This window comes from Podarcis erhardii (assembly GCF_964252035.2).
Source record: "Podarcis erhardii genome assembly, chromosome: 12".
In the NCBI taxonomy this organism is placed as follows: Eukaryota; Metazoa; Chordata; class Lepidosauria; order Squamata; family Lacertidae; genus Podarcis; species Podarcis erhardii.
In genome coordinates, this window is record NC_138513.1 from 3,257,179 (window position 1) to 3,279,113 (window position 21,935).

Genomic DNA, 21,935 nt, shown 5'->3' on the forward strand with positions numbered 1-21,935 from the left:
GTGGTCTTGGCGGCCGCTCTCAGTCACCAGTCTAGCTGCCGCATTCTGGATTAGTTGTAGTTTCTGGGTCACCTTCAAAGGCAGCCCCACGTAGAGCACATTGCAGTAGTCCAAGCGGGAGATAACCAGAGCATGCACCACTCTGGCGAGACAGTTTGCGGGCAGGGAGGGTCTCATCCTGCGTACCAGATGGAGCCGGTAGACAGCTGCCCTGGACACAGTATTGACCGAATTCAGAAGGTTCTTACATTCCTAGCATCTGCCACATAGCTTGCCCACAAGTGCCTATTAGCTCGCAAGCCGAGGAGTGCAGGGATTTTTCCAGTTACAGGTTAACTTCGAAAGAGCTGTTCAAATGAGAAAAGGCGCAACCTGTATTTAAAAAAGCCCCTTCCTTGTATGAAATGTACTTCCTCATGTACTTCTCAGGCCAAGCCCAGTTCCCAGACTGAACATTAAAGGACACCTTCCCCCTCCCTCCCACCCACAAAATATGTTTCCATGTTGCTTAAGTTTGGGCGCCGGAATTTCTCATGAGCACATAGGAACTGAGTCACCGGTTTGCGGGGGAAACCCCAGGCCGCTGACCAATCAGCACCCGATCCATGCAATTGACCGCACATAAAAAGGGAGACTCCTGGACCCAACAGGCTACCTCAGCTCCCAAAAGCCACCGGCAGAAGGGATAGATCGGAGGCGATGAAGATGGAGAGCTCTTTCTGGAGACTCCTGCTCTTGATTGGGGCAGCTGCCGCAACCACCGTCTTGCCTCCTGCAAAGGAACTGTTGAGCTACGAGGACGCCGCGGCGCTCGCTGTCGACCTGTACAACCAAAAAGCAGACGAAGACTTCACCTATCGGCTTCTGAAAGCCGCCCCTCAGCCAAACTGGGTAAGTCCACCTGCGATGATGTCTGCAGTCTGGTGTCCCAGAGGACATGTTTCAGGCTGCAGCTGTGCTTTCTAGGACCAAAACATCTGGGGGCACCAGGTTGGGGAAGGCTGGCATGCGCCGTCAATGTGCACGGCACGTTCTGGGGTTTTATAAACCAGAAGGCAGGTTTGAGATGCTAAGGGTGTGGATGGACTATATATCTTGAAAGCACATTGACTTTCCACCAAAGGATTCTGGGAACTGTGGTTTGTTAAGGGTGCTGGGCGTTGTTTCTCTGAGAGCGGTAAGCTACAGTTCCCAGGATTCTATGTGGGGAGGTCATGTGTTTTGATTGTATGGTGTATATTTAGCCTAAGGCCACCTGTGCATCTGTTTCTATCCTCCCTCTGGGAAGGAAGGAAGGAAGGAAGGAAGGAAGGAAGGAAGGAAGGAAGGAAGGAGCTCAATGTATCTGACTCCCATATTCTGGTACTGCTGGAGAAATTTAAAAGGGGGTTCCTAGGCTGGAGGCATCCCTCACAGAAACCCAAAAGAAAAGGATGCACTTTCCAGGTGAAAATATAGGCCTTTATTGAAAGACAAATGCCTAGGGACAGTCTCAAAAATAAGGTGAAGGCTGCAAAGAACAAACATCCAAGCAATGTTTTTCATACACTTCCAGATTACAGTGGAACTTTGTTTTTTGAGCGTCTCAGAAGCCGGATAATTCGGAACCCAAACGCCAAAAACCTGGAAGTAATTGCTTCTGTTTTCGAACGTGCCTCAAAAGTCTAACGGCTTCCAAGGCTCATTTTTCATTTCCCCCACAATGACTTTGCAGCCAGACCACTGATCCTAGGTTTTCGAATGTTTCAGAAGTTGAACGGTCTTCCGGAACGGATTACGTTCTAAAACCGAGGTTCCACTGTATACATTTCTATTCATCAATCGAAGGAGCACTGCAATCATAGCGGTTGCGACCCAATGTCATTATCCTGAACTAATCAGAATCACTTAACTCTTCAGATCAGCCCTTATCATAATATAATGTGATTACTGTTATAAGAAAAAAACTGCTCCTTTTCCCTTATGGGGTACCCAAGATCCCGTATAGAGTCCTTATGTAGGTTCTCCATCAGTAGAAGAAAATAACAGAATAACCCAACTAGAGAATATTGAGAAGCAAAGCAGCTAGTAAGCCTGATCTTTATTGATCTGTTGCAACAAGGTTCTCACTCACCGCAATGCATGAAAGGAGGAGGAACCCAACATATTGGTGTGCAAACTTTTATATATACTTTTGAAATTGCTTACCCTGTAGCTCAAGTAAAGGTAAAGGGACCCCTGACCATTAGGTCCAGTCGTGGCCGACTCTGGGGTTGCGGTGCTCATCTCGCTTTATTGGCCGAGGGAGCCAGCGTACAGCTTCTGGGTCATGTGGCAGCATGACTAAGCCGCTTCTGGCAAACCAGAGCAGCGCACGGAAACACCGTTTACCTACCCGCCGGAGTGGTACCTATTCATCTACTTGCACTTTGATGTGCTTTCAAACTGCTAGGTTGGCAGGAGCAGGGACCGAAAAATGGGAGCTCACCCCGTCGCGGGGATTCGAACCGCCGACCTTCTGATTGGCAAGTCCTAGGCTCTGTGGTTTAACCCACAGCGGCACCCGTGTCCCGTGGTAACTCAAGACCACCCCTCAAAACATCATGCATACATCACAGCAGAGTCCTGTCCGCCAGGAAACCTGTTAATGGGTTTACCTGGGCAGCCTGACCATTCTTTTGTGATGATAGATACTTAATTCCTGAGTCCGGGTCACAGGCTCACCCTATTCATACCCAAATGTGTCCTTAAGGCAGGATTTGTGAGCACAGAGGCAATGGGGAGGCTTTTCCCATTTCCATCCAAACTGCAGAGGAATATTTGAGGTCACTGAAAGAGTAAAAATGACTTAGGACTGTTTTCCTGTACAGTGGACACTCGGGTTGCGAACGTGATCTGCGCGGGAAGCACATTCGCAACCCGCAGCGTTCGCAACCCACAGTGCCGTGTCTTCACATGTGAGGGGCGTGATTCGGTGCTTCTTCGCATGCGCAAGTGCCGAAACCCGGAAGTTACCAGTTCCAGTACTTCTGGGTTCGGCGCAGGGCGCAACCCGAAATCACACAATCAAAGCGTCTGTAACCCAAGGTACGACTGTACTGTTTTCAGACATGTGGTTTATGTATTTATGTATGTGTCTGCCTGGTACATTTATGCACATTTATTTTACATCATAGACCTTATAATTCTCATAACACACCTGCCCAAAACGGTTGATGCAAATCAGGACAACCGGTTCGGTGATATCAATCGCACTCCCCACTAGTCACAGACGAGGTTTTTGGACTATCAGCTCTGATTTGGTTGCTCTTATTTGTCTCAGGATGCGAGTTCTGAAAGCGCCCAAGAGCTGAATTTCACAATCCAAGAAACCGAGTGCCTGGCAGAGGAGGAACGCCCCGTGGAGGAATGCAGCTTCAGAGACGGAGGGGTAAGGCCGGGCAAAGTGGGGGTGAGGAATCTGTTTCAGCCCATGACTTGGCTGCTTTTTCGAGGACACGTCCAGCAGGCTATTCTCACAGCGGCTATTATGGGATGCCCATAAGCACAATCTGAACATCACAGCACCCTACCTTTCTGAAATTCCCAGCAACTGGTATTTTGAGGTATAATCCCACAGGGTTTTCTCAAGCATCAAGACAGAGGCGTGGACTGATCAGAAATCATATCAAAATGGCTTAAACCCAGTCAACACAAGGCTTTCATTGCTGACACAAATGGCTTGCTCCTTATTTTTTTATAATTCCTCATAGCAATCCCACCTGATCACTACAGCTCTGAACCTCCCAAGTTTCAGCTGCATTTGATGGCCTCCCTCTGTAAAGACTGAAATGAAAAAGGACATTAAGAAGCTTTTCCTTGTCTTTATACTGTACTTTCCTGGGCAACCAGCCGGGAGCTGCTAACAGCATCCTGACACCAGCGTAGTCATCATTAGTCTTGTGCCAATGTGTGGACGTACCCAGGCTTGCACTGCACACATGTGCCACACTCACAGTTGCCACAACAAATGCACACATTCAGCGCATGGACTTACCATGCTTGCCGTCATGTCAGTACGAAGTCACATCTGAAGGGAGGGCCTTCTTGGTAGTGGCACCAGCCCTGTGGAACGCCCTCCTTTCAGATGTGAAGGAAATAAGTAGCTTTCTTATCTTTAAAAGACATCTGAAGGCAGCCCTGTTTAGGGAAGTTTTTAATATTTAATGCTGTATTGATTTTAACACTTGATTGGGAGCCGCCCAGAGTGGCTGGGGAAACTCGGCCAGATGGGCGGGGTATAAATAATAAATTATTATTATTATTAAATTATTATTACACACTCCTATACTTCCTGCGCGCGCGCTCTCTCTCTCTCTCTCTCTCTCTCTCACACACACACACACACACAGCACACTGGTAGGCCCCTGGGCACCACGTTGGTGAACCCTGTGCCAGGGTTCAAACCAGGGGCTACCTGCATGCAAAGCCCTACCCCTAAAGAGGGAGGCTTCTCCTGGCACCAACCTTGGTTTTACCTCCCATTTCCTCCCTTTGCAGGTGGTCAAGGAATGCTCCGGCTTTTACTTCCTGGCTGAGAATCCACCTGTGGCCATTGTCACCTGTGAAGCCGTAGAGGACGAGGTAAGACAGTATTTCAGGGCTCCTTCTAATGTGGAAGGGGTTGACGTCGGAAAGTCCTTTTAACCAATTTGTCATGTGTGAAAGGAATTCCCCATGGATCTCAACAAATTCCCAATTGGTCAGACACGGGATTCGAACACACAACCCTGAGATTAAGAGTCTCATGCTCTATCAGCTGAGCTACCCCAGCTCAGCTTCAATGTTGCTGAGCTCATCAGATAGATTGAAAGGGAACAAAGGCTTGATTACCTAATTCCTCACAAGGAAATGGACATCGCTAAGCCTGGCAGGAAAGCTCACTCTATGGTCTTAACCCCTTCATGTGTTAATTAGACTTAAGCAAGCTGGTTATATGAGGCTAGTTATCCCACAGCATTTCAGCCAGGAGGACTGAGACTTGGCAGCAAAACAGCAGCCAAGAGAGGGAGGAGAGAGAGAGAGAGGTCGAACCAGGCAAGCTGGCGCCCATTTTGGTGGTCCACAGTCCCCCCGCTGAGGGACGAGGTCCTAAAAAGAGCTCTTTTTCTTCTCTCCTCTGCAGCCTGAGCCCAAACGGGTGAAGCGGTCTTGGCTGAAGAAGAAGTTTAAGAAGATCAAGAAGGGTGTCAAGAAAGGTTTCCGCAAAATCTTCAAGGGCAAGGGAATAATGGTGGGAGGAACCGTTCGCTATTGAGATGGAGAAATCCCGAGGAACGTGTGAAAAGCTCCTCTCTGTCGCTTTCGCACACACCTTCTCCCATTCCGACCTGTTCACCCTTCCTCAGATTTTCCTTTTGCCCACCCCCTGTTGCCTTGGTAATGCTTGCCAGCGGTCATCAACCTGGTGCCCACCTGAACTTCCATCAGCCCCAGCCATGCCGGAGGAGACACGCAGCGGCGATGGCTGGTCCGTTCGGGAAAATGAGGCACTGCCCATCTAACCCGATTCTGTCCTCCGATGGCCTCCACCTTTCCGCCTTCCTAGTTCCACCTAGTCCAGGGGGTCTCCCTGCCTGCCATCCTCTTCCTCGGTGTTGCCGTTGCCGAACTCACCGGAAGGATGGAGTTGTGATAGGAATTTTGAGGTCTTAGATATATGGTAATGTTCATAACTGCACATACATAGATCAGCGCAGGAAGACCGACCTGGAACCATTTTGATTCCCAAGCTGTCCCAAACTGAGCAAATATTTTCTATGCAAGGTCAAAGTGGAAAACCCTCCCCATTGTCTTTTCCTTCACAAATCCTGTCTTAAGGGTATGTCTGTGTTTGAATAGGGTGTGAGCCTGTGACCTGGCCCAGGAACTAAGTATTTATCACTACAAAAGACTGGCCAGGCTCCCCAGGAAATCCAGTCAAGTAACCTGCCAGACAGGAGATAAACAACAACAGGAGAAAAACAATATTCAAATTTCTGTTTTAGACCGCCTTTTCTGTGATGCAGGTGTGATGTATATGAGGGGTGGTCTTAGGTTACACCCCTTCTGTGATGTATGCATGATGTTTCTGGGGGTGGTCTTGATCTACAGGATGGGAATTTCAAAAGTCTTTATAAGGCCTTGCATGCCATTTTTCTGGGTCCCTCCTCTCTCCTGCGGGTGAGGGGAGCACCCTGTTGCAACAGATCAATAAAGATCAGGCTTACTAGCTGCTTTGCTTCTCAATATTCTCCGGTCGGCCTCCGTTATTCTCTCCTACCAATAGGGAACCCACGTAAGGACTCTATATGGGCTCTTGGATACCCCATAAAGGAAAAGGGCAATTTTTGTTTACAACAGAGTCAAAACTAGAATTGGCTGCTCCAAGCATCCTTTGCTCTCGCTCCACCAGTCGTTTAGGAACACAGAAAGCTGCTCTGTTTTGAATTGCACCCAGTGGTCCATATGGTTCAGTGTTCCCTGCACGGACTGGCAGCAGCGCTCCAGAATCTCACTGGGGAATTGAACCTGGAATCTTCAGCTGGGTCCCCTCCACTGAGCTACTGCCCTTTCCCTCGACCACTTAACCAGGTTCCTCTTTTGTTGTCCACCTCACTTTCCACCCCACCAGGGTTAGTGTGCCCCAGTTCAGTTATGCTGGCAGAGGCTAATGGGAGTTTTAATAGCTCAAAACAGGTGGTTGGTGCAGACTGATCGAGCCTCCTCCTTCCTCTTCTTAAAAAAAAACCCCTTTATTTTGCATGCAAAAAATAAAATAAAAACGCTTTGAGTAATACTTGCAATGTACGAAAAACGATGGTGAAAATGGAGTATTTTTTTAAAAGAGAAAACAATTCTAAATGATGATGTTGATGTTTAATGTCTGAATTTAAATTTGCAATGTAAAACTCAATAAAAAAAAGATTTGACATAAAAACCCCCTCTTATTTTGGTTTCCCGCTCTGATTTTTGTCTTCTCTCCATTTACCACACCAGTCTTTTTTTTATTATTGAGTGGATATTTTTCATGGCCTTGTGGGGAAACTGCTCTTTCCCCCCTTCTTATTCCTTTCACTTCCTGCCTGTTTAGATTTATAATCCTGCAATCAGAGCCCTACCGGCAACTGGACATTGCCTGGCACACCTGTACAAATTAAATTCAAAGATGCTGCTGTAGACGAAGTCTTGGTGATGCTTTCAATCCTGATGTGCAGTTCCTCAAGAGCGGCTGAGAAAAAACTGTCATGTCCCTAAAACCTGGAGCAACCGACAGGGTGCCATCCAGATGTTGTTGGACTACAAGTCCCATAATTCCTAGCCACGGGACATCATCGTCTAGAAGGCACTGTGCTGGGCTGCCCCCGTCTGGGTCAGGAGGGGTCACAGTGGGTGTGTTGCTGTTATTATTATTTGGAAGCAAGAAGATGAATAAAAATTTATTCTTCTTGGTTGGACTAGATGAGCTTGTTGAGATGTGTCTAAGGGAATGGGGGCAATTGACAGGCCCCCAGTTGGCTCCAGCCCAGTGGCCGGTTGCCGGTCGAACTCCAGTCCTTGGTTCTGCATCAATCTGCGACTCAAAGCTTCAGAAGCTGAGCACACAAGCCAGCAGAGCAGACAAACTCTTTGTCATGGAAGGGCAGACAGAGGCAAAGTGCAAGTAGATAAATAGGTACCGCTCCGGCGGAAAGGTAAACGGCATTTCCGTGGGCTGCTCTGGTTTGCCAGAAGCTGCTTAGTCCTGCTGGCCACATGACCCGGAAGCTGTACGCTGGCTCCCTCAGCCAATAAAGCGAGATGAGCACCACAACTCCAGAGTCGTCCATGACTGGACCTAATGGCCAGGGGTCCTTTACTACTTTGACGTGCTTTCGAACTGCTAGGTGGGCAGGAGCTGGGACTGAGCAACGGGAGCTCACCCTGTCGCGGGGATTCGAGCTGTTATGTACTGAAATCTCACCCTGGGCCAGCAGTGACCTTCAGTGATTGGATAGTTTGTATGCAAATGAAGGATCGAAAGTGACGTTCAGTGATTGGCTAGTTACAGAAAATGGTTACTGTTGCATTCTAGTGGAGCTCTATATAAGCAGGCTGACTGAGCTCCTCAGTTCAGTTCTGTTCCAGCTTACAAATAAAGAGCTGCTTTGTAAGAATCGCTGTGTCGTCTGATATGTTCGCCCACAACTTAACACGAACCGCAGACCTTCTGATCGGCAAGCCCTAGGCTCTGTAGTCAAGACCTTGGTTTTCGAGCAGAACGTGTTCTAGAAGTCTGTTCGACTTCTGAAACATTCAGAAACCAAAGCACAGCTTCCGATTGGCTGCAGGAGCATCCTGCAGCCAATCGGACGCCAAACCGGACATTTGGCTTCCGAGGGAAAGTTCGCAAACTGGGACACCGACTTCCAGGTTTGCGGCGTTCAAGTTCCAAGCTGTTTGTGAACTAAGCTTTTCGAAAACTAAGGTACGACTGTACAGAGACTACATGTGTACAGGGCTCTGAAATGAGGGAGAGAAAACATTATCTATTTCATAAAATCAACACATTGTAGAGTTGGAAGAGACCACAAAGGTCCTCTTGTAATTCAATCCCCTATAATGCAGGAATTGCAGCTAAAAAATTCCTGGCATCCAACATCTGCTTAAAAACCTCCAAGGAAGGAGATTTCTCCACCTTGTTTGTTTAATGAATTTATAAACTGGCTACTATTTGGAACTATCGTGGTGCACAGAAAAGGGTTTTTCTAAAACAACAAAATACAAAGTTTAAACAATAAATTGTCCCCTTTCTCAGTCCTGTGAGCATAGGGCAAGGAGCGATGGGGACAGAAACTGGAGATTTTATGGAAACAGGAAGAAATCCCAACGAAAGAAGAATGGAGAATGAAGTTGATGGAATACGCAGAATTAGACAAGCTAACGGGCAGAATTCGGAACCGGCGAGACCAGAGATTTACCGAGGACTGGGATAAATTTACAGAGTATATTAAGAATATATGTGAAGGTCAATTAACGTTTGTAGGTTTTCAAGAAGCTCTGGGATAATAATGGAAAGAAATATTGTTTTATAATAATTAATTAATTTGGTTAAAAAAACAAAACAATATAGATGCAAGAAATGTGAATAATTGTGAAAACATGAAAATTTCCAGATAGACTGAAGGAAGTCTGAAAGTGGAAAGATTAGATTTGGATGTATAATTCAAATGGAATGGTTTTTTTTCTTTCTTTATTATTTATTGTTAAATTTGAAAATTTTATAATTTTTTTTTTAAAAAACAACAACCACAAAACTGGAGATTTTAAGCCAGGGATTTAGAAATGTTTCCTAAGTGTTAGATCAGGTCCATCGAAGAAACTGGTCGTTCAGGAAGGTTCCTCAACCCTCATGCTGATTCAGTCAACTGGAAGCCCAGTTTGCACAACTCTTTACCCAAAGAAAAGAGAAACCCAGGCCACAAACCAAACCCCAAACAGCCATCTCTCCTGGTGCCAGCCCTGTGTGCCAACCCACTCTGAAGCCAGCGGTAAAAGCCACACCTCACGGTTTAAACGATCGCTTGAAATTTCCTCCTCCCTGATGGCTCCTGGACATTATCACCTCAACAGTATACTTGAAGATTTTAAAAAAGAAATAAAAATTTGGGTGGGAAAAGGAACTGTTCACAAGTCACGTTGGTTTTTTCCACTTGAAAAATTGCCATACTTCAAGAGTGGCCAAAATTTGTTGTTGTTGTTTAGTTGTTTAGTCGTGTCCGACTCTTCATGACCCCCTGGACCAGAGCACGCCAGGCACTCCTGTCTTCCACTGCCTCCCGCAGTTTGGTCAAACTCATGCTGGTAGCTTCGAGAACACTGTCCCACCATCTCGTCCTCTGTCGTCCCCTTCTCCTTGTGCCCTCCATCTTTCCCAACATCAGGGAGTCTTCTCTTCTCATGAGGTGGCCAAAGTCTTGGAGCCTCAGCTTCAGGATCTGTCCTTCCAGTGAGCACTCAGGGCTGATTTCCTTCAGAATGGATACGTTTGATCTTCTTGCAGTCAAGAGTCTCCTCCAGCACCATAATTCAAAAGCATCCATTCTTTGGTGATCCGCCATCTTTATGGTCCAGCTCTCACGTCTATACATCACTACTGGGAAAACCATAGCTTTAACTATACGGACCTTTGTTGGCAAGGTGATGTCTCTACTTTTTAAGATGCTGAGTGGCCAAAGTGGCAGCTTCTAAATGTTGCTGGAAACCAACTTCCCTGGCCGTCCTGTCCATTGGGCAGACGGAGGCAACTGCCTCAGGCGGCGGAATTTGAGGGACATGGATGTGGTCCCTACTGTTGTCACTGCTGCCAGAGAAATAATAATAATAATAATAATAATAATAATAATAATAATAATAATAATAATAATTTTTTATTTATACCCTGCCCATCTGGCTGGGCCTCCCCAGCCACTCTGGGCGGCTTCCATAGAAACCAAAAATACAGTAAAATATCACACGTTAAAAACTTCCCTGAACAGGGCTGCCTTAAGATGTTTTCTGAATGTCAGGTAGTTGTTTATCGCAGCGGTTCCCAGGTTCTGGCAAGTGGCAAGAGAAACTGATGAACTATGCGGAACTGGCAAAACTGACATACAAATTGCAAGACAAGGACAACTGTGACTTTAGAGAAGAATGGGAACTTTTTACAAATTATCTAAAAAGACAACAAAATGAATTGGACTCCTTGGCAGGTTTTGAATAAACATACACAAATTTATTGAGGGTTAATATAGTAGATAGATAATTGTTGTTGTTGTTTAGTCGTTTAGTTGTGCCCGACTCTTCGTGATCCCCTGGACCAGAGCACGCCAGGCCCTCCTGTCTTCCACTGCCTCCCTCAGTTTGGTCAGACTCATGCTGGTAGCTTCGAGAACACTGTCCAACCACCTCGTCCTCTGTCCTCCCCTTCTCCTTGTGCCCTCCATCTTCCCCAACACCAGGGTCTTTTCCAGGGAGTCTTCTCTTCTCAGGAGGTGGCCAAAGTCTTGGAGCCTCAGCTTCAGGATCTGTCCTTCCAGTGAGCACTCAGGGCTGATTTCCTTCAGAATGGAGAGGTTGGATCTTCTTGCAGTCCATGGGACTCTCAAGAGTCTCCTCCAGCACCAGAATTCAAAAGCATCCATTCTTTGGCGATCAGCCTTCTTGATGTTCCAGCTCTCACTTCCATACATCACTACTGGAGATAGATAATAAAAAGATATATACAGTTTTACAGTATGCAGAGAATAACATGAGTTGAGAAATCAGAGAGAGGAGCTGAGGGAGGTCTTGTGGGGAGGGTTTTTAGGGGAGGGGGAAGGAAAAAAGGGGGAAATAATGAAGATTATTTGTTTTGATAATTGTCATGTTTAAATTGTTAATAAAAAACTTTTTTAAAAAAAGATGCTGCCCCACTTGCCCACCCCAGTTCAGCCCCAGTCTGAGATCAAATGGTGCTCTGCGTGAGGGAAGCTTGCAGCGTTTGGGTCTTCTATGTTTAGAGAAAAGGCAGAGAAAAGGCGACCCGTTGATGGTTATAATATGATGTGTGGCATCAAGAAAGCAGGTAGAGAAAAGCCATTCTCCCTCTCATAATGCTAGAATCCATGGAATCTAATGAATGTGTGAAGATTCAGGGCAGAGAAAAGAAAGGACTTATTCATCCAGCACATAGTTAAACTACGGAACTCCCTCCCACTTGAGGCAGGAATGGCCACCAGCTTAGATGGCTTTAAAAGAGGACTAGGCAGATTCATGGAGAAGGAGAGGGCAATTGATGGCTGCTTGCCTAGATGGCTGGGCTGGGCCTCCACGGTCTGAGGTAAAAATGCTTCTGAATAACACAGACATCTGGTTGGCCACTATGAGAACAGCATGCTGGGTGGGACGCAGGTGGCGCTGTGGTCTAAACCACTGAGCCTCTTGGGCTTGCTGATTGGAAGGTTGGCGGTTTGAATCCCCGCGACAGGGTGAGCTCCCGTTGCTCGGTCCCTGCTGCTGTCAACCTAGCAGTTCGAAAGCATGTCAAAGTGCAAGTAGATAAATAGGTACTGCTCCAGCAGGACGGTAAATGGCGTTTTCATGCACTGCTCTGGTTCGCCAGAAGCGGCTTAGTCATGCTGGCCACATGACTCGGAAGCTGTACGCCGGCTCCCTTGGCCAGTAAAGCGAGATGAGCACTGCAACCCCAAAGTCATTCACGACTGGACCTAATGGTCAGGGGTCCCTTTACCTTTAGGGTGAGCCGGTGACCTGGACTCAGGAATTAAGTATTTTAAGTTCGAAAGCACACCGGTGCAAGTAGATAAATAGGTACCACTGCAGTGGGAAGGTAAACGCCGTTTCCATGCGCTCTGGCTTTCATTAGTGTCCCATTGCACCAGAAGCGGTTTAGTCCCGCTGGCCACATGACCCGGAAAGCCGTCTGTGGACAAACGCCCGCTCCCTCGGCCTGAAAAGCAAGATGAGCGCCTTTGACTGGACGTCCAGGGGTCATCCACCTTTATCCTTTTTTTAACTAGGTGGTCCTTGGCCAGATCCAGTAGCCTGTCATTACATTATTGAAAACCGAGTGCTTACGTATTCAATTACGGCTGCAAGAATACTGAAAGCCAGAAGTTGAAAATATGAAACAATACCTACAATAATAGATTGGCAATCATTCCTGCTAGAGTACTTTCGATTAGCAAAGCTGACCAGAAAAGTCAGAGGAGCCCCAAATCAAAAAACATTCAGAGAATGGAGACTATTCAAAGAATATATAAGATTATATTGTAATAATGACGTTATCCTAGCAGAACTTAATGATACTTGTATTTAATAAACAAATAGAATAAATATACTAGATGAATATACAGGAAAAGTTATAAAACAAACTGCGATAAAATTAAGACAATAGAAAAAGTACAACGGAGTTTCTTTCAGAAGGCATTATTAGAAAAGACAGGATGTTATAACCAATATTCATTTCTTATCGTTAGCTCTTTTTTGCTTTATATTTTCTTTATCTTTTCTCTATTATATTTTTGCGTTTAATTTTGATGTAACTATCTGTAATATGGAAGTGAGAGCTGGACCATAAAGAAGGCTGATCGCCAAAGAATGGATGCTTTTGAATTCTGGTGCTGGAGGAGACTCTTGAGAGTCCCATGGACTGCAAGAAGATCAAACCTCTCCATTCTGAAGGAAATCAGCCCTGAGGGCTCACTGGAAGGACAGATCCTGAAGCTGAGGCTCCAAGACTTTGACTACATGGTGAGAAGAGAAGACTCCCTGGAAAAGACCCTGATGTTGGGAAAGATGGAGGGCACAAGGAGAAGGGGAGGACAGAGGACGAGATGGTTGGACAGTGTTCTTGAAGCTACCAGCATAGGTTTGACCAAACTGCGGGAGGCAGTGGAAGACAGGAGTGCCTGGCGTGCTCTGGTCCAGGGGGTCACGAAGAGGCGGACACGACTGAACAACAACAACAATCTGTAATATATATGTAAGATGATCTTTTAAATCAATAAAGGTGAATTAAAAAATAAATAAATGAAAACCGAATGTTGGAAATGCGGCAAGGGCTCAGAACACTGGAGTACAAACACAGCCTTTGAGAATCAGGAATATCAACAGGCTCCCCCCATTCCTGTCTATGGCATCTATATTGTGGCAAGATGTGGCAACAGGATTCGATCTCCTATCCGAGAGAAGGCAGAGACTCCCCTGTGGCCTCAACCTTTCCCAATACAACGACCTCCTTCGTGGCCTTCCCTCTCCCTTCCATGATGTTTCGCAAGGAGGCTTTTCAGCAATCACTTTGCCAACACACCTTTCAGTTGGACCCACATAAACTGGCACTTCCTCCTGGGGGGCGGGCAAGAGAAACCACACTTGCACCCTCAGCCGAAGGACGTTAGCCCACAGGGGAGGGGGGTTAGAGGGCCATGGGGTGCCGTGGGCTATAAAAAAGGGAGCTCAGCCACTGAAGCCCAAGGAAGGTACCAAACCGAGGATACCTTGAAGAGAGAGAACACGGATGGAGAAGAAGATGGAGAGCTGCAAGCTGTTTCTGCTGCTCATCGGGGTGGTCGCGGCAGCCCCCACAACCCGCACCCCCGTCAGCTACGAGCAGGTGGTTGCGGCGGCCGTGGACACCTACAACCAGGAGCAAAACCCGGAATTTGCCTTCCGACTGCTGGAAGCCGAGCCGCAGCCTGATTGGGTACGTAGTTCCATGGCTCGCCTGCATCATCTATTCTATCAGGCAGCAACTATTCCTTTTACAGTGGTATCTCGGGTTACATACGCTTCAGGTTACAGACTCTGCTAACCCAGAAATAGTGCTTCAGGTTAAGAACTTTGCTTCAGGATGAGAACAGAACGTGCTCCGGTGGCGCGGCAGCAGCAGAAGGCCCCGTTAGCTAAAGTGGTGCTTCAGGTTAAGAACAGTTTCAGGTTAAGAACGGACCTCCAGGTTAAGTCCTTAATTTGTTCCGGACGTCCGTTCTTAACCTGAAACTGTTCTTAACCTGAAGCACCACTTTAGCTAACGGGGCCTCCCGCTGCCACTGCGCCGCCGCCGCACAATTTCTGTTCTCATCCTGAAGCAAAGTTCTTAACGCGAGGTACTATTTCCGGGTTAGTGGAGTCTGTAACCTGAAGCGTCTATAACCCGAGGTACCACTGTATAGGTAAAGGTAAAGGGACCCCTGACCATTAGGTCCAGTCGTGGCTGACTCTTGGGTTGTGGCGCTCATCTCGCTTTATTGGCCGAGGGAGCCGGCGTACAGCTTCCGGGTCATGTGGCCAGCATGACTAAGCCGCTTCTGGTGAACCAGAGCAGCGCACAGAAACGCCGTTTACCTCCCCGCCAGAGCAGTACCTATTTATCTACTTGCACTTTGACGTGCTTTCGAACTGCTAGGTTGGCAGGAGCAGGGACTGAGCAACGGGAGATCACCCCGTCGCCGGGATTCGAACCGCTGACCTTCTGATCGGCAAGTCCTAGGCTCTGTGGTTTAACCCACAGCACCACCCGCATCCCATATATATATATATATGTGAGTGTGTGTGTGTGTGTATAAAAGTTTTTTAACATATCATTTTTAACAGTAATTAAACATACAGTCATACCTTGGGTTGAAGTAGCCTCGGGTTAAGCATTTTCGGGTTGCGCTCCGCGGCAACCCAGAAGTAACGGAGCACGTTACATCTGGGTTTCGCCGCTCGCGCATGAGCAGACGATCAAAGCGACATCACGTGCATGCGCAGAAGCGGCAAAACACGACCCGCACATACGCAGAAATGGGTTGCGTTCACTTCAGGATGCGAACGGGGCTCCGGAACAGATCCCGATCGCATCTAGAGGTACCACTGCACTTTTACATTTTATTCAATTTTTTTGACTTCCATCCGTCCTGTCTGAAAATTTTCCAGCCTAATCTCTCAGCATGCATCTCTTATTTTCCCTATTACATTTCAAACTAATAACCAATATCTCTGTCTTTTTCTGTTTTGTAACACTTCGTATATTTCTCCTTACAAAACTCCTTGAAGTCCTACTAGCGTAATTTGTCGATTACAGTTGCTTTTCAAATAGTTCCTATACTTCTTCCGATCTTCTGTAAATCTCTGGTCCTGCAGGTTTCGAATCCTTCCTGTTATTTTGTCCAATTCTGCGTAGTCCATTAATTTCATCTGCCATTCTTCTTTCATCAGAATTTCTTCTTGTTTCCATTTCTGGGCTAACAATACTCTTGCCACTGTTGTTGCATATAAGAACAGTTTGACATCTTTTCTATTAATGTATTGGTCTATAATACCAAGTAAAAATGCCTCTGGTTTTTTTTAAGAATGTATATTTCAATTTGTAGCAAAGATCTTGCACCTGAGTTTGCTTCTTTCCTCCTCCCTCCCAATCCATTCCCCTTTTTATGTCGTGTCTTTTTCAATATTGTAAAAACTGAAGACCGGGATTGTCTTTTCCAGCATCTGTCAACTGCTCAAGGAGCCTGGCTGAAGAAGGACATTAAAAAAATGTATTTTTTTTCTATCCGTTTTGCTCAATATCTTCACAGGATGCTTCTGGTGAAACTACGCAGCCTATAAAATTCTCTATCAAGGAGACGGTTTGCACCACGTCAGAGAAGAAAAATGTCTCCCAGTGCGATTACAAAGAGGATGGGGTAAGTCTGGGTGCCCCCGCTGCAAGATATTGCCAACTTTTCACTGCCTTTAACGGCAGCTGGGTCTGCAAATAAATTAGCAAGGTGGCAGAGTTCCTCCACATAAGATTCTTTTCCCAAGCCCCTCTCCCCGCCATTTAAGCCTGGGAATCCAGGTGACATTATTAGTCAGTGTGGCATGTGGCATAATAATAATAATAATAATAATAATAATAATAATAATAATAATTATTATTTATACCCCGCCCATCTGGCTGGGCCTCCCCAGCCACTCTGGGCGGCTTCCAACCAAATATTAAAATACAGTAATGCATCAAACATTAAAGGCTTCCCTAAACATAGTCTTCTTCTTTGGCAATCCCTCGTAGCCAAGTAAGATTGTCTTCCATAAACACGGAGTCCGGAAGTGACTGTGGAGGTCAATTCTGGATCCTCACGTCCTTACACAGTGGGGAGCTGTTCACGGTGTGGATTTGCCAAGCATGCCTTCCTCTTAGCATGTTTCTCCCTTGCGTCCTAAGTTCGAGTGTCTTCAAAGCTAATAATAATAATAATAATAATAATAATAATAATAATAATAATAATTTATTTATACTCCACCCATCTGGCTGGGTTTCCCCAGCCACTCTGGGCAGCTCCCAACAGAATATTAAAAACACAATAAAACATCAAACATGAAAAGCTTCCCTAAACAGGGTTGCCTTCAGATGTCTTCTAAAAGTCAGTTTATTTCCTTCACATCTGACAGGAGGGTGTTCCACAGGGTGGGCGCCACCACTGAGAAGGCCCTCTGCCTGGTTCCCTGCAGCCTCACTTCTCGCAATGAGGGAACCGCCAGAAGGCCCTCGGAGCTGGACCTCAGTGTCCGGGCAGAATGATGGGGTGGAGACGCTCCTTCAGGTCTACTGGGCTGAGGCCGTTTAGGGCTTTCAAGGTCAGCACCAACACTTTGAATTGTGCTCGGAAACGTACTGGGAGCCAATGTAGGTCTTTCAGGACCGGTGTTATGTGGTCTCAGCGGCCGCTCCCAATCACCAGTCTGGCTGCCGCATTCTGGATTAGTTGTAGTTTCCGGGTCACCTTCAAAGGTAGCCCCACGTAGAGTACATTCCCATGACACCTTTGGTAAAGGCTGTTCTCCAAGTGGAGCGCTCGCAGGCCAGTGTTTCCCAGTTGTCGGTGTTTATACTACATTTTTTTAGATTTGCCTTGAGACAATCTTTAAACCTCTTTTGCTGACCACCAGCATTACGCTTTCCATTTTTAAGTTTGGAATAGAGTAGCTGCTTTGGAAGACAAATCTCAGTAGTGTGGCATAGTGGTTAGAGCATGAGACTAGGATCTGGGAGACCAGCATTCAAATCCTATCTCTGTCATGAAGCTTACTTCGTGACTTTGGGCCAGTCACTCACGCTCAGCCTATCCTACCTCAGAGGGTCGTTGTGGGAATTACGCACAACGACTGAGCGCAACTTTGAGCTCCTGGGTTAAAATGACGTGATAAAAACAAACAAAATGATTTAATTTCTGCCCATGTGGAAAACTTTTTTTGGGTGGCAGGGAGCTACGGCGAGACTCCTTACGGGGTCCTCGCTGCGGGATCACATTCACCCGGTGCTATACCAGCTGCACTGGCTCCCAGTGGAGTACAGGATCAGGTTCAAGGTGCTGGTTTTAACCTTTAAAGCCCTATATGACCTAGGACCCTCGTACCTACGGGACCGCCTCTCCTGATATGTCCCACAGAGGACCTTACAGTCTTCAAACAAAAACATCTTGAGGATCCCGGGCGACAGGGAGGTTAGGTTGGCCTCAACCAGAGACAGGGCCTTTTCAGCCATGGCCCCGATCTGGTGGAACGCTCTGTTCCAAGAGACTAGGGCCCTGCGGGACTTGACATCTTTCCGCAGGGCCTGCAAGACGGAGCTATTCCACCAGGCCTTTGGCCAAGGCACAGCCTGACCCCCTCTCCCCTGCAATCCTCATAGACCTCTAGCCCAATGGTTGCCATTAATTTGATTCTGAACTGATTTTAGAATGAATTGATTTTAGAATGTATTTCAATTAATTGATTGTGATTTTATGTAAACTGTGTTACTTTTACTGTTGTTAGCCTCTCTGAGCCCGGCTTCGGCTGGGGAGGGTGGAATATAAATAATAATAATAATAATAATAATAATAATAATAATAATAATAATAATAATAATTCAGCCCAGCCCAGCCCCCTGCAATGCAGGAATTTTTCACCCCATGGGGGAATCGAACCCGCAACCTTGAGATCACAGGTCTCATACCCCAACCGACCGAGCTGTTCTGTAGGTTTTAAAGTATTGCTGCAATTTTTTATTCTATTGTTTTTTCTTTTGGTAAACCTCTGAGGTTTACCCCCTTTTGTTTAGCACTCAAGCGGTGTATACATTTTATGAAATAAATAAACCGAATCAATCAATGAATGCCTAGAGTGGATGTGCCCATATCTCTTCTTCTGTGGGTCTTTGACGTAGAACTTTTCTTTAGCGCTGATGATTTACCCCTTTCCTCTTTCCTCAAACAGCTGGACAAAGACTGCTCTGGCTTCTATTCGACCCAGCAAAGTCCGTCTTTAATTATCGTGCAATGTGAGGACGTGGATCAAGAGGTAAGAGAGACCGGGCGCTGGTGAAATTTGGGACGGGGTGGGGGCAGTGGCGTAGCGTGGGTTGTCAGCACCCGGGGCAAGGCAAGTAATTTGCACCCCCTAACCCGTGGATTTGCGCCCCCTAACCCTAACCCCCAGATGTTGCGCCTGGTGCGGCCGGCCCCCCCTGCACCCCCCACGCTACGGCACTGGGTGGGGGTGGGTACAATATGCGGAGACCCCGTCTGAAGCCCTGGAGAGCAGCTGCCAGTCAGAGCCAATAACTGCTAATGTCCTGACTCAGTAGGCAGCTTCCGATCTGCACAGCGTTCCCGGTGTTTTTCATCCCCGGATGCTTTAAGACGAATGCTAGCGGCTTTTAAAACTTGGTTTTAAATGGATGGGCTCAGGTGAATTTTCTTCCCATGCCCAAAAATGTGTCCCGTTCTGAAATGTGAAAAGCAAATTACAGTTCTGTGTGTAGCTTGCAGTAGAGGAGCAATGGCTGGATAATGCAGACGGGGAAAACTTTGGGGCAGCTGAACTATAATTCCCATCAACCCTGGCCACTGACCCTACATGCTGAGGCAGGTGGGAGTTGGTTCTGCAACAACTGGAAGGCCAAAGGTTCGCTGCCCCTGGGGTAGTACTCAGAGTTTGAAAGCATCCTAAGAGCTCAGTACAGTGGTACCTTGGTACTCAAACGCCTTGGTTCCCAAACACCAAAAACCTGAAAGTAAGTGTTCCGGTTTTCGAATGTTTTTCGGAAGCCAAACGTCCGACACGGCTGTCGGCTATTGTTTCCAGGGTGCCTGCAGCAATCGGAAGCTGCACCTTGGTTTTCGAAATTTTTGGAAGTCTTGTTGCTGTTGTTTAGTCGTTTAGTCGTGTCCGACTCTTCGTGACCCCATGGACCAGAGCCAGACACTCCTGTCTTCCACTGCCTCCCACAGTTTGGTCAAACTCATGCTGGTAGCTTCGAGAACACTGTCCAACCATCTCGTCCTCTGTCGTCCCCTTCTCCTTGTGCCCTCCATCTTTCCCAACATCAGGGTCTTTTCCAGGGAGTCCTGTCTTCTCATGAGGTGGCCAAAGTTCAGCTTCAGGATCTGTCCTTCCAGTGAGCCCTCAGGGCTGATTTCCTTCAGAATGGAGAGGTTTGATCTTCTTGCAGTCCATGGGACTCTCAAGAGTCTCCTCCAGCACCAGAATTCAAAAGCATCCATTCTTCGGCAAACAGCCTTCTTTACGGTCCAGCTCTCACTTCCATACACCACTACTAGGAAAACCACAGCTTTAACTATATGGGCCTTTGTTGGCAAGGTGATGTCTCTGCTTTTTAAGATGCTGTCTAGGTTTGTCATTGCTTTCCTCCCATGAAGCAGGCATCTTTTAATTTTGTGGCTGCTGTCACCATCTGCAGTGATCATGGAGCCCAAGAAAGTAAAATCTCTCACTGCCTCCATTTCTTCCCCTTCTATTTGCCAGGAGTTGATGTGTGGCCATAATCTTACTATCGTTAAATAGTAAAATTCATGTTAAATTGCTGTTTCAGGGGTGGTTTTTAAAAGTCTGGAACGGATTAATCTGTTTCGCATTACTTTCTATGGGAAAGTGCGTCTTGGTTTTGGAACGCTTTGGTTTTGGAACGCTTTGGTTTTGGAACAGACTTCCGGAACGGATTAAGTTTGAGGACGTTGTATCAGCTTTGTGGAGTAATAAATGAGTATTGCAAATGCACACTCAGCGCTTGTGCTCACTACTTTATCTCTCTTATCTCTGAGCTAGCTGAGTCGTATAACAAGGGGACGCTGGAGAAGGTTCTGGAGGGGAGCCAAAAGATTTGTGAAGAGACACGGCGTGAGGATTGCCTTAGCAGCGCTTCGGTTTGGATAGAGAACTCCGGAAGAAAAGGAAGTTTAAATGATCCCCGTCCCAATGTGCTCTTTGCACCAGCCTCACGTTAAAGGGATCTAGAAGTTCTGCTTTGCTTTTTACACTGTTTCTCTCTCACTTCTTTCAGCCCAGATAACTTCTACATGGCTGCAGTGTATAATGATAAAATGCCCTGCAAAAATAAAAATAAAAACCTTCTTTGCTTCAAAACCAAGTGTTTGTTAACTGTACTGTATAGACTTTGATGCGAAGCAGGTCCAAATGACACATGAGCAAACCAGATGTTGGCCTGAGCATATTTGCTTATTTTTAAAAAAAATTGTGGAGGTAAAGATAAAGGTAAAGGGACCCCTGACCATTAGGTCCAGTCATGACCGACTCTGGGGTTGCGGCGCTCATCTCGCTTTATTGGCCGAGGGAGCCAGCGTACAGCTTCTGGGTCTGTGGCCAGCATGACTAAACCGCTTCTGGCGAACCAGAGCAGCGAACCTTCCCACCGGAGCGGTACCTACTTATCTACTTGCATTTTGATGTGCTTTTGAGCTGCTAGGTTGGCAGGAGCAGGGACTGAGCAACGGAAGCTCACCCCATTGCGGGGATTCGAACTGCCGACCTTCTGATTGGCAAGTCCTAGGCTCTGTGGTTTAACGCACAGCGCCACCCACGTCCCTTAATTGTGGAGGTACAATGTGCTAACGGGCAGATAGAGGGTGCTGCTCTTGGCATCTGACATGACAGCAACCTAGTGCAAATATTGTACAGAGAGGTACAGTCATGATAAAACCTGAAGACCCTTTCGGTTCTCTCTCTGGAGAGAATTGTGCGGAGAACTGAATCTAAGATTGGAAAAATGAGAAGCTGAGAACTGAAATTGACAGTTCCTTCCATCCGCACAGCTCACAGCAGAGTTAGCACATTGGCAATTGCTCCAAGCACATTTAATCATGGTTAGATTTTACATCTAGCCTCATCCACCTTTAAAGAAACGTTCCCCATGAAAAGACTTGTTGTTGTTGTTGTTTAGTCGTTTAGTCGTGTCCGACTCCTCGTGACCCCATGGACCAGAGCATGCCAGGCACTCCTGTCTTCCACTGCCTCCCGCAGTTTGGTCAAACTCATGCTGGTAGCTTCGAGAACACTGTTCAACCATCTCGTCCTCTGTCGTCCCCTTCTCCTTGTGCCCTCCATCTTTCCCAACATCAGGGTCTTTTCCAGGGAGTCTTCTCTTCTCATGAGGT

At 46.8% G+C, this 21,935-nt stretch overlaps 2 protein-coding genes across 2 annotated transcripts; both read left to right on the forward strand.

Annotated features, from left to right (window-relative positions):
* Positions 1–639: 639 nt before the first annotated feature.
* On the forward strand, positions 640–6,937 carry LOC309326052 (cathelicidin-related peptide Oh-Cath-like). Its single transcript, XM_081834588.1, has 4 exons — positions 640–891; positions 3,302–3,409; positions 4,519–4,602; positions 5,144–6,937. Exons 1-4 carry the CDS (start codon positions 700–702, stop codon positions 5,273–5,275), a joined length of 516 nt encoding a protein of 171 aa, XP_081690714.1. The 5' UTR covers positions 640–699; the 3' UTR covers positions 5,276–6,937.
* Positions 6,938–13,357: 6,420 nt separating this feature from the next.
* Positions 13,358–21,042, forward strand: LOC309326056 (cathelicidin-2-like). The gene is made up of 4 exons (XM_081834591.1): positions 13,358–14,221; positions 16,077–16,184; positions 18,739–18,822; positions 20,590–21,042. The coding sequence occupies exons 1-4, from the start codon at positions 14,036–14,038 to the stop codon at positions 20,695–20,697; spliced, it is 486 nt and encodes a 161-aa protein (XP_081690717.1). The 5' UTR covers positions 13,358–14,035; the 3' UTR covers positions 20,698–21,042.
* Positions 21,043–21,935: the final 893 nt, after the last annotated feature.